At 53.3% G+C, this 14,029-nt stretch overlaps 1 protein-coding gene across 3 annotated transcripts; it reads left to right on the forward strand.

Annotated features, from left to right (window-relative positions):
• The first annotated feature begins 6,296 nt into the window (after nt 1–6,296).
• On the forward strand, nt 6,297–10,715 carry CD164L2 (CD164 molecule like 2). Of its 3 annotated transcripts, none has more exons than XM_016957195.3 (6): nt 6,297–6,748; nt 7,233–7,400; nt 7,501–7,572; nt 8,080–8,124; nt 9,709–9,853; nt 10,377–10,715. In XM_016957195.3, the coding sequence occupies exons 1-6, from the start codon at nt 6,661–6,663 to the stop codon at nt 10,381–10,383; spliced, it is 525 nt and encodes a 174-aa protein (XP_016812684.1). In that variant the 5' UTR covers nt 6,297–6,660; the 3' UTR covers nt 10,384–10,715. The 3 variants fall into 3 exon arrangements, 2 of the variants coding, with proteins under 2 accessions (XP_016812684.1, XP_016812679.1); XR_001719134.1 differs by lacking the exon at nt 6,297–6,748 and having other exon boundaries at nt 6,770–7,400; nt 10,377–10,454; nt 10,575–10,715; XM_016957190.1 differs by lacking the exon at nt 6,297–6,748 and having other exon boundaries at nt 6,770–7,400.
• Nucleotides 10,716–14,029: the final 3,314 nt, after the last annotated feature.

Here is a 14,029-nt window from a genome sequence, read left to right on the forward strand (position 1 = left end):
CATAACCAAGCCAGTTGTCTTAACACCACCAAAATGGGTTCTGTCTTTTTTTTTCGTTTGTTCGTTTTTTGAGACAGGATCTCAGTCTGTCGCCCAGGCTGGAGTGTAGTGGTGCAATCACTGCTCACTGTAGCCTCAACCTCTTGGACTCAAGCAATCCTCCCATCTCAGCCTCCACAGTAACTGGGATTACAAGCACATGTCACCACGCCTGGCTAAGGCGTGTAATTTTTGTAGAGACAGGGTTTTGCCACGTTGCCCAGGCTGGTCTTGAACTCGTAGGTTCAAGTGATCTGCCCACCTTGGCCTCCCAAAGTGCTGGGATTACAGGCATGAGCCACTGTGCCCAGCCCAAAATGGGTTCTAAATACAAAGATGAAATCCAGAGTGGTCTTCTACTTTTTGACTAGTTTTCTGTCTTAGGTATTGTTGTCTTCCCAGGGTGAAGGACACGGAAGACCATCATTTCCACTGAAGTATTGGTCATGAACTTCCTGATCCTGATAGTTATCCTGTTGTTTGCAAGGAAAGTTGATCCTAAGGCAGCCAGAGAGGAAAAGAGAGTGCAGTGACATTTCTTTTCTTTCCTTTTTTTTTTTTTTCCGAGACAGTTTTATTCTTGTTGCCCAGGCTGGAGTGCAGTGGTGCAGTCTTGGCTCACTGCAACCTCTGCCTTCTGGGTTCAAGCGATTCTCCTGCCTCAGCCTCCCAAGTAGCTGGGATTACAGGTGCCCGCCACCATGCCCAGCTTTTTTTTTTTTTTTTTTGTATTGTTAGTAGAGACAGGGTTTCACCATATTGGTCAGGATGGTCTTGAACTCCTGACCTCAGGTGATCCACCCTGCTCAGCCTCCCAAAGTGCTGGGATTACAGGTATGAACCACCGCACCCAGCATGCAGTGACATTTCTAACCCCGAGAAACCCAGGAGAGCCAAGAGACTAAAGGGGGGCTATGGGTTTTCACGTGAACCTCATGTGCTCTCCCTCACGCACCAAAAGTGCTCATACCAATCAGGTCTCCATTCCCTGCATACTTGCTCTCTAAAGGAAGAGATAGTTCCTTCTCTCCTATTCTCCTCATGCCCTCTGTCCCTACCTCCTTGACACCTCCTCCAACCCTTCCCACCTACCAGGTGCCCAGCCAGAGCCCAAGGCTTACAACAACCTGCAAAAGTGAGGGACCATGTCTCCATTTCTTGGGTGAAGCCCAGGAAAGCCAAGGGACTTGCCCCAAATCACATAGTAAATGGCAGAGCTGGGATCTGAAGCCAGGTCCATCTGTCACCAAGTCCAGTGTGCCTTCCATTCTGACCTAGATGTCACCTTCTTCCCAGAAGGGGCTGAGGCTAAAGTTTGACTAGGGCTGACAATATCTGCAGTTCTCCAGGTGACCACCAGATGGCTGTGAGGACTCACTTCCAGGTGAGACTTTTTTCCTTGCCTCTTCTGTCTTCACCAGTTGGAGAAATCCCTTGGGGAGGGAGGAATTGGCGGGGAGGGGGTGTTCGTGCGTGTGTGCGTGTGTGTGTGTGTGTGTGTGTGTGTGTGTGTGTCAGTCATAGATAATCTCCACACCTGAGTCCCTTGTCTAAGACCCAAGGGTCTAGGCATCATCAGTGCCCATATTCTTAGCATAGACCCATTCATTCAGCCATTATTTACTGGCAGTTCCCCTGGGCTTAGGGTTTGTTCAGTGGGTGCTAGGGACAGAAAGATGATCTGGCCAAATTCCTGCCTTTTCAACAGTCAATAGACACATTTATTGAGCATCTACTATTTCCCGGGCACGGAGAATACAGCAGTGAACAAAAATCCCTGCCATCTTCAATGAGCTTCAGTTTTATTAATTAATTTAGTTAGTTATTTTGAGACATAGTCTTGCTCTGTTGCCCAGGCTGGAGTGCAGTGGTGCAATCTCAGCTCACTGCAACCTCCGCCTCCCGGGTTCAAGCGATTCTCCTGCCTCAGCCTCCCGAGTAGCTGGGACTACAGGTGCATGCCACCACGCCTGGCTAATTTTTGTATTTTTTAGTAAAGACAGGGTTTCACCATGTTGGTCAGGCTGGTCTCGAACTCCTGGCCTCAGGTGATCTGCCCACCTCGGCCTCCCAAAGTGCTGGGATTACAGGCATGAGCCACTGTGCCAGGCCAAGCTTCAGTTTTAATCCGGAGGGATGGACAATCTACAAATAGATCCTTAAAATCTATTCAAGTAGGGAGCTCTTGGGGGCCTCACAGACCAGTGGGACAAACATGTACACAGATGGTCACAACATGGCATAGTAAGTAAGGTTACTTAATAAACATCTGGCTGGGCATGGTGGCTCACGCCCATAATTCCTGCACTTTGGGAGGCCGAGGTGGGTGGATCACCTGAGGTCAGGCGTTCGAGACCAGCCTGGCGAACGTGATGAAACCCTGTCTCTACCACAAATGCAAAAAAGTAGCCAGGCATAGTGGCAGGCACCTGTAATCCCAGCTACTCAGGAGGCTGAGGCAGGAGAATCACTTGAATCTGGGAGGCGGAGGTTGCAGTGAGCCGAGATCACCACTGCACTCCAGTCTGGGCAGCAAGAGCGAAACTCCGTCTCAACAAACAAACAAAAACCCCAACATCTATTCAGCCCTTACTGTGTGCAAGGAGTTCACTAAGGAGGGAAGATCAACATGGTTCCTGCCTTCATGAAGCTTACAGCCTAGGAAACAAATGAGTAATTGATTATACATTAGCTACCTGCTCTGAAGAAAAGAGCAGCTGTTGGGATGTAGGATCACCAGGTGGCCTCTTTTAGGGAGGGAGGTCATGGAACAAGTCACGTGAAGAGAGAACAGGAGTCTTAAGGAGAGGACACGACAAGTGTAAAGTCCCCAAGAAGAGAAAGCATTGAAGGGTGTGAGGACCAGAGAGAGGAGGCTAGTGTGTCTGCAGCTAAATCAGCAAAGGGGAGAGGGAGGAGAGGCGAGGTGGGCAGAGGCAAGATCATGTGAGACAGAAAGGAGCTCTTGGGGGCTTACAGACCAGTGGGACAGACAAACATGTACACAGATTGTCACAACATGGTACAGTAAGGTTACTTAATAAACATCTGGCTGGGCACAATGGCTCATGCCTGTAATTCCTGCACTTTGGGAGGCCAAGACGGGTGGATCACCTGAGGTCAGGAGTTCGAGACCAGCCTGGTCAATATGATGAAACCCCGTCTCTGTTAAAAATACAAAAAATTAGCCAGGTGTGGCAGCGGGCGCCTGAAATCCCAGATCAGTGAGACAGACGCCATTGGTGGGAGGGAAGTGTTATGATCTGAACTGACACGTTATCAAAGGGTCACTCTGACTGCTGAGTGCAGAACAGACTGCAATGGGGAGCAGGAGCCCCACTAGAAGGCCACTGCAGTCATTCAGGCAAGAGATGGGGAGGGCTCTGAAGTGGAAAAAGCGGATGGATTTAGATCTCTAGCTAAGTGCTGCAGCAGCTCAGCCTCATCTGTGACAGTCACAGAAGGCTTCCTGCAGGAGGTGGTCTTGTAGTGGTGTCTTGAAGAATTAGTTTGCCAGGCAAATGAAGTCCAAGGTTGAGGAGGACCCTCTAGGAGAGAGAACAGCTAGGATAGAGGAAGAGAGGTATAGGCGGAAGGCTCTGTTCTATCTTCTTAGAGGGTAGGAAGGTGATGGGAAGCACCAAGGCCAGGATAGAGAGACTTCTAGAGCCAGAAATCAAAGGGTTGTGGAGGTCAAGCCATTGTTGAAAAGTTGTTAAGTGGGGCCAGGCATGGTGGCTCACGCCCGTAATCCCAGCACTTTGGGAGGCCGAGGCAGGCAGATCACCTGAGGTCAGGAGTTCGAGACCAGCCTGACCAACATGGTGAAACCCTGTCTCTACTGAAAATACAAAACTAGCTGGGCGTGGTGGCACATGCCTGTAATCCCAGCTAGTTGGGAGGCTGAGGCAGGAGAATTGCTTCAACACGGGAGGCAGAGGTTGCGGTGAGCTGAGATTGCACCATTGCATTTCAGCCTGGGCAACAAGAGCGAAACTCCCTTTCAAAAAAGAAAAGTTCGAGACCAGCCTGACCAACATGGTGAAACCCTGTCTCAACTTTAAAAATACAGAAAATTGGCCGGGCACGGTGGCTCATGCCTGTAATCCCAGCACTTTGGAAGGCCGAGGCGGGCGGATCACAAGGTCAGGAGATCGAGACCATCCTGGCTAACATGGTGAAACCCTGTCTCTACTAAAAATACAAAAAATTAGCCAGGCATGGTGGTGGGTGCCTGTAATCTCAGAATCTCAGCTACTTGGGAGGCTGAGGCACAAGAATCCCTTGAACCTGGGAGGTGGAGGTTGCAGTGAGCTGAGACTGTGCCACTGCACTCCAGCCTGGGCAGCAGAGTGAGACTCAGGCTCAAAAAAAAAGTTGCTAACTGGAAGAGATATGGTCAAATATATGATTGGTGAGGGCCAGCATAGGAGGGGCCTGGAAGCTGCTGAGATGCAGTGAGGCGTACAGAGGGAATACAAGGGGACAGAACCTGAAGGACTTTTTTAAATTAATTAATTAATTTTATTTTTTATTATTTTTATTTTATTTTTTTATGAGACTTTAAGTTCTAGGGTACATGTACACAACCTGCAGGTTTGATACATAGGTATACATGTGCCATGTTGGTTTGCTGCACCCATCAACTCATCATTTACATTAGGTATTTCTCCTAAAGCTATCCCTCCCCAAGCCCCCCACCCCCCAGCAGGCCCTGGTGTGTGCTGTTCCCCCTCTGTGTCCAAGTGATCTCATTGTTCAATTCCCACTTATGAGTGAGAACATGCAGTGTTTGGTTTTCTGTCCTTGTGATAGTTTGCTGAGAATGATGATTTCCAGCTTCATCCGTGTCCCTGCAAAGGACATGAACTCATCCTTTTTTATGGCTGCATAGTATTCCGTGGTGTATATGTGCCACATTTTCTTTTTTATATATATAATATATATATTTTATTATACTCTAAGTTCTAGAGTATATGTGCACAATGTGCAGGTTTGTTACATATGTATACATGGGCCGTGTTGGTGTGCTGCACCCATTAACTCATCATTTACATTAGGTATATCTCCTAATGCTATCCCTTCTCCCTCCCCCAGAACCCGAAGGGTCTCTTTTCCCCTGAGTGGGCAGTTTTGGGGGCCTCAGGGACACTCAGGTGGAGGTGCCGTGGACCCATGGGAGGCAAAGCAGAGGGAGCATGGCCTCCAGCATCATTCAATCCTAGCTTTACATCCTGGCCTGCTGCATTGAAACCCTGTGCCCCTGAGCAGCCTGCAAATGGGAAATGACAAAACTCATGCCTAGAGGGTAGCTGTGGACATTAGATGGGAAGTTGCATGTAAAAGCTCTCAAAATGTACATTCGGCTAGTAAGGGGTCAATAATTGCTAGCTATATATTGTCAGTTACAGGTGTGGCAGTTGTGAAGTCAGAACTGGCCTGGAGATGATTAAGAGATCTGTTGGCTCAAAAAAAAATTTTTAATGGGTGCATAGTGGGTGTATATATTTATTGGGATACGTGACCTGTTGGCATTCATTCATTCATTCATTTAAAACAGGGTTTCACCCTGTTGCGCAGGCTGGAGTGCAATGCCATGATCACAGCTCACTACAGCCTCAAATCCCTGGGCTCAGGCGATCCTCCTGCCTCAGCTGTTGGGTTTCAAATGGGGACTGATGGCAGTGGAATGTCCAGGATGACCCCAGGAGAGTGTGGAACAGGGCTTGGGACTAACCTGGGCCACCATCGATTAAGAGAGGGTTAGGAGAAGCAGATGGGGGAAGGAGGGGAGAGGAGGGGAGGAGGAAGAGGAAGGAGAGGAAGTGCCCCCTAAGGAGCCTGAGGAGAACCAAAAGAGGCTGGTGCCAGGGCAGGAGTGGTAGCCGTGGGGAAGGCTGCGGAGAGGCCCAGTTGGCCTAGTAATGGCGTCACCCCTGACCTGGCCAGAGGGTGTGGTAGGCCGGAGGCAGACACAGCGGATGAGGGGCAGAAGGGAGGCGGGTGGAGGGGTGCAGTGAATGGAGAGGGAGCACCGAAGCTGAGCTTGGGCAGCCAGAGGGCAGGGGCCAGCTAGGGCCCGGCCCAGCGGTCATGGGGCCTGGGTGGAGGGTGTACAAAGCGGGGCCTGCACCGAGCCCTGAAGGCAGGGAAGTGACCTCGTCTCGAATCCAGATTTTTGCCACTGCCTCTCTCCGTGACCTCGAACGAGTCACTCATCTTGTCTGAGCCTCAGTTTCCTCACCTGTGAAGTAAGGATCAAAGCAGTCGGTACTTACCAGAATTTTCAAGAAGCTGCCCTTGGAGGCACATAGTAACCACGCCAGCCACCAGTCCTGGACCCCACCTGCTTTAGTCCAAGCCCCGCCCCAGACCCCCGAACTCACCTGGCCGCGCACACTAGCCACGCCCCTAACTGGCCCCGCCTTCACCTGGCTCCGCCCCGCCCGACGAGCCCCGCCCCACCTGCCGCTCCCACTGGCCACGCCCCCACCTGGCCACGCCCCGGTTGCCCGGGTCTCGCTCCGCACACGCTCAGCCGAGCCTAGTCTGGGAGGGACGCGCCCGGCAGCTGTCCACCGCTCCCGGCCACCGCCCCCGGCCACCGCCCCCTGCGAGCCCATGGAGGCTCCGGGACCCCGCGCCTTGCGGACTGCGCTCTGTGGCGGCTGTTGCTGCCTCCTCCTATGTGCCCAGCTGGCTGTGGCTGGTAACTCGCGGCAGGGTCTGGCTAGGGGCTCGACGGGGACGGATGGAGCTTGCACCTCAGCCAGCCGTCTCCCCAGGAGCAGCCTGGGCTTGAGGGGAGGGGGCTTTCCGGCCAAGTGCAGGCCTCCAGGGGTGGGAGAGGGGGCTCCAGCTCTGTGTGGAGCCCTGTGTGTAAATATAGGCCCCAGGTGTGGGGGCCTAGGGAGCTTCAGGTGGTCTGGGGGAGGTGGCTCCAACTGAATCTGGGAACCCCAGGTGTATGCAAAGGGAGGGGCTCTGGGTGAATGTGGGGAGGCTCTAGGTGTGTGTAGACCTCTGCTGTGGAAGCTCCAGGTGTGCGCTGGGGCTTGGGGATCCAGGGGTGAGTGTGAGAGCCCAGATGTGTGCAGAGGGGCGAGGGCCACCGGAGTGTTGGGTGGGAGGGTGGGCGGGTGCCACAGCTTGGCTTCGAGGAATTCTCCCTTCCCACTCCACCGCACTACCAGGTAAAGGAGCTCGAGGCTTTGGGAGGGGAGCCCTGATCCGCCTGAATATCTGGCCGGCGGTCCAAGGGGCCTGCAAACAGCTGGAGGTCTGTGAGCACTGCGTGGAGGGAGACAGAGCGCGCAATCTCTCCAGCTGCGTGTGGGAGCAGTGCCGGCCAGAGGAGCCAGGTATGGAGCTGAGCCCTCCCCAGATTGAGTGCCCCCAGCTCTGAACCCCAAGGCCCTGGCCCCTCTCCCCAAACCTCCCCCCTGCACCTTCTCTCACCAGGACACTGTGTGGCCCAATCTGAGGTGGTCAAGGAAGGTTGCTCCATCTACAACCGCTCAGAGGCATGTCCAGGTAAGGGGGTTCTTGCACCTAAGCCAAGTTGCATGGGTCTCCCCAGCCATAGCCTGCCCCCCAGGAGGAAACAGCCTCTCTCAGGCGGTGGATTTTGCTCACCCATACCTGGGCCCGGTATCAGTTCTGCCTTTAGCTCACTGAGAAGTCCCCTCCTCTCTCTGCCTATTTCCTCATCTGAAAATTAGTACAGGTGTGTGGAGGGGATGGGAGTGTTAGCTCTTCTTCTAGTTTAAGGCGTAGCAAGGACTTTGGAAGTTCAGAGGGAATGAGAGGGAGTGCTTCCTGGAGGAGGTGGCATCAGTAATGAGCCTGGAAGGTAGAGATGGAGAGAGAGCACATCTGGTGGAGGGAACTGTGTGACTGGGGCTTGCAAGTATGTTGGATGTCTAGAGCAGGGACAGGGCTGCATCTGAATCGGAAGTTTAGCGGTGAGTGGGGGCTGGGGTCTTGATGGGAGTCAGGGGGTGGGAAGGCTGCTTTGCTATGGATCACCTGTCTCCTCAGCTGCTCACCACCACCCCACCTATGAACCGAAGACAGTCACAACAGGTGAGTACTCCCTGGAGACGGGGCAGTGGGAGGAGCAGAGGTGCAGGGGAAGACAGCTCTGGGCTCAGGCACTGACATGCTCTGTGACCTCGGCCCTGCGCCTTCTCCCTCGGAGCCTGTCTCTGCATCTGTGAAATGGGTTGGATGATGCCTTTCTCATAGAGTTGCTCTGCAGGTTTTATGAGAAGCTGTACAGTGCCCACTTCAGTGTCTGACTCACTGAAGGCAATCAAGAAATGACAGTTCCCATCCCTCCTCCCCATTGCCAGTTCTGGGAACTCAAGGTCACCCCTCGGGACTTGTCCTTGGAGGTGAGGGTGTGTGGCTCGAGTTGCTCAGGAGACATCCTCAGTGCCTGCCTACTGCACCTTCCAGGCCCAGAGAGGGTCACAAGGCGGGTTCCTGGTGGAGTAGAGGCAAGAATGCCACCCTTTGCTTCCCACTCCCTCTCAGGGGCTGGAGGTCACCAGACTTGGCAGGGATGGCTGAAGAGGCCCTTGGTTAATTAAAGCCAGAAACCGATCTCAGAAGCTGAATTATTGATGGCTCAGCTCCCTCAGCTGGAGCCCCGGATCAGCCTCATGTGGCTCATTTCTCCCCTCTTCTGCTCCTCATCCCCCAGCTTCCTTCTCTGGGGCTCCCTGAGCGGGAGCTGGGACCATTGTTTGCCCTTCGTATTGTCAGACTCCTTCCACCCCTTACACCTTCTGGGAGGGAGACCCAGTTCAGGCTGGGCCCCTTTCCACTGTCCCAGAATGATCTTCCATCCACCAGCCCTGCCCTGTTCTGGGCACCCAGCCCAGGGCCTGAAATCAAATCCCTGCTAGGAGTGGACAGGTACCGTGGCACAGCTGGGAGCCACCCAGGCATAGCCTGGCAACCATGGCCCTAAAGCCCTACCTTCTAAGGGGCAGAGGAGATGGTCAGGGGACCCTGTGTGAGTCTGGCTATGTCCTGTGAGGTGACTTTGGCCAAGCCTGTCCCTCAGCCATGTTCCCCCCGACACACACTGTCCAGTCCTCGCTTACCCACTTAGCAGGGTGACAGTTGGGGCCTCCACTTCTCCCCCTGCTCCTTCCCTCTCTGAGGGCTCTGACATTGGGTGACACTGAGGTCTTAGGGCTTAGGAGTCCTGAAAAGGGACTGTATCGTCTGCATCTTGGCTCTGAACCCTGAGGTCCAAGGCTGAAAGGAATTGTGAGCAGGGGAGGCTCTGAGTTCTGGCTCTGTCTTCACCCTATTGGGCTAGTGAGGCCCAGGGAGGGTGGGAGCCCAGTCACTGGTCTAAGCCACCAATTGGACCATGTGATCATGAGGCCCAGAGAGAATGTGGGTGGCATAAAAGCCACAGAGCAAGCCAGGAGCAGAGCCAGGGCTGGACAGCACCCCACCCTCCCCTGCCACTGTTCCTCCCACCAGGCACTTCCCAACTGCCTGCGGGATCTGGACTAAACTGAGCCCAGGGTTTAAGCACCCCATATTGAGGACCGGGGCCTCCAGGTTACTTGTGCCGGTTATGAGGGTAGGACTGGGATCCTGGTTCACAGTGACTGCTATGACCCCTGCCCTGCCTCACCCCTGCAGGGAGCCCCCCAGTCCCTGAGGCCCACAGCCCTGGATTTGACGGGGCCAGCTTTATTGGAGGTGTCGTGCTGGTGTTGAGCCTACAGGCGGTGGCTTTCTTTGTGCTGCACTTCCTCAAGGCCAAGGACAGCACCTACCAGACGCTGTGAGTACCTGGCCAGCAGCAAGTACCTGAGTCCCAGCTCACCTCCTGGTTCCTGCCCCACCGTTCCCCTTCAGTACCCAGGGTGCTGTCTTCTCCATGGGCAAGCCCTCAGGACAGTGACAGCATGCTCCATGTGAGCCACACCCCTTTTGTCTCCTCTGTCAGATGTTGGCTGGGACCAGGACTCAGCCTGGGCCAGTCTAGGAGCCCAGCTGAGCCCTCCTGTGTCTTTTCCCTTCATGCTGCCAGCAGGGAAGAGAACCAGTAGGTGCCAGCCCAGGCAAGCCTGTGGCCTGCGTTTCTGTGGCTGTGGGCAGGAGCTGGGCCTTGTGTCTAGTTGGGTTTTGCTCTGAGAAGGGGAGCTGTGCCTGAGGCCCTCTGTGTGCCGTGTGTGCTGTGGGGCGGGTCGCCGCAGCCTGTGTTAAAGTGTTTGCTCTTCCTCTGCTGCCTCCTCTCGAGGCAGGGGGTCCTTGGCTGGCTGAGGCAGGGTCACCTTCCTGAGTGTCCTCTTTGGCCTCTGCAGAATCTGACCCCTTTGGGCCTGGACTCCATCCTGAGGGGAAAGGAGGATGCAGAGGCTGGCCTCTGGGCACCCTTGTGGGTAAGCGGGGGGCGGGGGCGGGAAAACCTCTGGCCGCCAGTTTTTGGCTCCTGCGGGCACCAAGCAGGCTCAGTGTCTGATGCCTGACATCTCCTCCTGTCCTGGGCCTGGAACCTGCAGCTGAGAACATCCCTCAACCGCCTCGTCTCCTCCATCGCCCCTGCTGGGCCCCCCAGCCTGACAGTGGGTTGTATGCCTGCCTCTTTCCACCAACTGGCCTGGGCACTGCCCCCAAATAAAGGAACTCTGCACTGCGCTTCATGTCCTGTGTCTTGGGCTGTGTGTGGATTGGATGGGGTGAGGGTACGGCCATTGTCCTCTTCTTAACGGGAATTCCAGCTAGGACTGTCGCTGTTACCTTTTAAAATATTTTCATCTGGCCAGGCGCAGTGGCTCACGCCTGTAATCCCAGCACTTTGGGAGGCCGAGGCAGGTGAATCACCTGAGGTCAGGAGTTCAAGACCAGCCTGACCAACACGGTGAAACCCCATCTCTATTAAAAATACAAAATTAGCTGGGCGTGGTAGCACATGCCTCTCTAATCCCAGCTACTTGGGAGGCTGAGACAGGAGAATCACTTGAACCCAGGAGGCGAAGTTTGCAGTGACCCAAGATCGTGCCATTGCACTCCAGTTTGGGCAACAAGAGTGAAACTCTGTCTCAAAAAAAAAAAAGCGTTCATCTTTGACACCTGCTTAACCCCCACCCCTTGCCCCTTTACAGATGAGGGTACGGAGACTCAGGTAAGTACACATGCTGAAGTCACACAGCTGGACAGGGCAGGGCTGGGGTTTCAATTCAGGCTTTTCTGGGCTGGGCATCATAGTTCATGCCTAAAATCCCAGCACTTTGGGAGGCTGATGTGGGCGGATCACTTGAGTCCAGGAGACCAGCCTGGGCAACATAGTTGAGACCCCATCGATTAAAAAAAAAAAAAAAAGTAAAATTAAAATAAAAAATAAAATGAATTCAGGCTTTTCTGACTCCAGAGTGAGCAGAACAGCATTCCAGAGGCATCTCCAGGCTCTCTCGGCCTCCAAAAGTTAGGTCTCTGCCCCCGCACCAAGGGGGAAAGGGCCCCAGGGACTCCACGCAGCCATTCCTGGCCTTCCTCTCTCAGGCTCTCCTGGGAAGGCCTGCCTTCTGTCCCCAGGCACCGAAGTCTTCCCTGACGGTAACATCGCCCATGGATGGGCGCTTGCCAGGAGCCAGGCATGTAGCTGTGAGTTTTATAACTTTTTATTTTATTTTATTTTTTCTTTTCTTTTCTTTTTTTTTTTTCTTTTTTCTTTTCTTTTTTTTTTTTTTTTTGAGACAGAGTCTCACTGTGTCGCCCAGGCTAGAGTAGAGTGGTGAGATCTTGGCTCACTGCAACATCCACCTCCCCCTGCCAACCACAGTCCACCTCCTCACCCCTCCCTTGCACCTTCACTTCCGCCAAAGCTCCAAGCCTCTGGAAATCAGCCTCCCCTTTGCGCACTCCCCGGTCTCCCTAGAGCCCCTGCTGCTTCCCCTGTATGGGATATGATAACACCCCATCTGCCTTGCCTTCTCTCTTCTCTAGGCTTCTGCATGAGCAGCTCCTCCTGCCTGGGTCACCCTGCCCTTGTTTCTCCCCCAGCATGAGTTTTCTTCTTCACCCTCCTCCTTTATTGGATGCTTTCTTTTTTTGCAAAAGTAGTAAATGCCTGTGAGGGTTTGAAAAAGGACTATACAGAAGAGTGAGAGCTGGGCTGGGTGCGGTGGCTCATCCCAGCACTTTGGGAGGCCGAGGCAGGAGGATTGCTTGAGCTCAGGAGTTGGAGTCAGCCTAGTCAGCCTGGGCAGCATGGCGAAACCCCATCTCTACTAAAAATACAAAAATTAACTGGGTGTGGTGGTGCACGCCTGTAGTCCCAAGTACTCAGGAGGCTGAGGTGGGAGGATCACTTGAGCCCGAGAGGTCCAGGCTGCAGTGAGCCAAGATCATGCCACTGCACTCCAGCCTGGGTGACAGAGTGAGACCCTGTATATATTAAAAAATAAAAAACTGGCCAGGAGGTATAGTGGCTCACATCTGTAATTCCAGCACTTTGGGAGACTGAGGCGGGATGATTGTTTGAAGCCAGGAGTTTGAGACCAGCCTGGGCAGTATAGTGAGAACCCATCTCTACACAAAATAAAAATTTAGGCGGGGCAAAGTGGCTCACACCTGTAATCCCAGCACTTTGGGAGGCCAAGGCGGGTGGATCACTTGAGGTCAGGAGTTTGAGACCAGCCAGACCAACATAGTGAAACCCTATCTCTACTAAAAATACAAAAATTAGCTGGGCGTGGTGGCACACACCTGTAATCCCAGCTACTTGGGAGACTGAGTCAGGAGAATCACTTGAATCCAGGAGGCGGAAGTTGCAGTGAGCCGAGATCAAGTCACTGCACTCCAGCCTGGGCAACACAGCAAGACTTTGTCTCAAAATAAATAAATAAAATAAAAATTTAGCCCGGTGTGGTGGCTCTGCCTGGCATCCCAGCTACCGGGAGACTGAGGTGGGAGGACTGCTTGAGCCCAGGAGGTCGGGGCTGCAGTGAGCTATGATCACACCGCCACACTCTAGCCTAGGTGAGAGAGTGAGACCCTGTCTCAAAAAAAAAAAAAAAAAAAAAAAAAAAAAGAGAGAACAACTCCTTCCCTGGTCCTACTCTCCAGAAATAACCACAGTTCACAAGGTCTGTGTCAGACCTTTTTCTGTGAATTTACAAAATACATATATACACACCTCTAGCATTTTAAAAATACAAAGTGGGATAATGCTGTGCATACTGTTTTGCATTTTTGCCCCTCTCATTTTAGATCAGATTCACCCTGTGAGTTGTCTGAATGGTCCTAATTCATGTGAATGCCATCAATGACTGGTTGGGTCATTTCCACATTGATGCTTACAAACAGCGCCATGGTAAACAGGCTTGTCTGCAGATCTTGGCATACTCGTGGGACAGTCTGGGGAAGACAGATTCCTAGAACTGGAATTGCAGTCTCAGGATATCCCTCTCGCGGACACATCCTGTCAGGCAAACACTGCCTCCACTTCCCCTGATACCACTTGCACCTCAGCCCTCTCCATAAGCACCGGGGAGGTGCAGAGGAGGCCTTGAGGGAGGGTTTGCTGAATGAGTGAATGAATGAGCCCTGCCTCTCCTCCCTTATCACCTGAGGTCCCTCTCCAGCTCAGGCCTGATCCTTCACATCTGGACCCTGGCTGCTGCGTCCTCCCTGGCTTCCCGGCCTCCAGGCCTTCCTACATGGGCTTCCCGCTCAATTGGCCTACATTAGCAGCTGTTTCCTAAGCCTCACAGGACTCAAGGTTGAGCATGGAGTCACTTTCTTTTTTTTTGAGACGGAGTTTTTGCTCTTTCGCCCAGGCTGGAGTGCAGTGGTGCGATCTCGGCTCATTGCAACCTCTGCCTTCGGGTTTCAAGTGATTCTCTTGCCTCAGCCTCCTGAGTAGCTGGGATTACAGGTGCATGCCACCAAGCCCGGCTAATTTTTGTATTTTTAGTAGAGACGGGGTTTCACCGTGTTAGCCAGGCTGGTCTCA

Source organism: Pan troglodytes, chromosome 1 (genome assembly GCF_028858775.2).
Source record: "Pan troglodytes isolate AG18354 chromosome 1, NHGRI_mPanTro3-v2.0_pri, whole genome shotgun sequence".
Lineage (NCBI taxonomy): Eukaryota > Metazoa > Chordata > Mammalia > Primates > Hominidae > Pan > Pan troglodytes.

Coding starts and splice junctions, on each gene's coding strand:
- CD164L2 (XM_016957190.1), top strand. CDS start 7,127: ATGTGTGCAGAGGGGCGAGGGCCACCGGAGTGTTGGGTGGGAGGGTGG. Junction 7,573..8,079: donor CCGCTCAGAGGCATGTCCAG/GTAAGGGGGTTC, acceptor CTGTCTCCTCAG/CTGCTCACCACCACCCCACC. Junction 8,125..9,708: donor ACCGAAGACAGTCACAACAG/GTGAGTACTCCC, acceptor TCACCCCTGCAG/GGAGCCCCCCAGTCCCTGAG.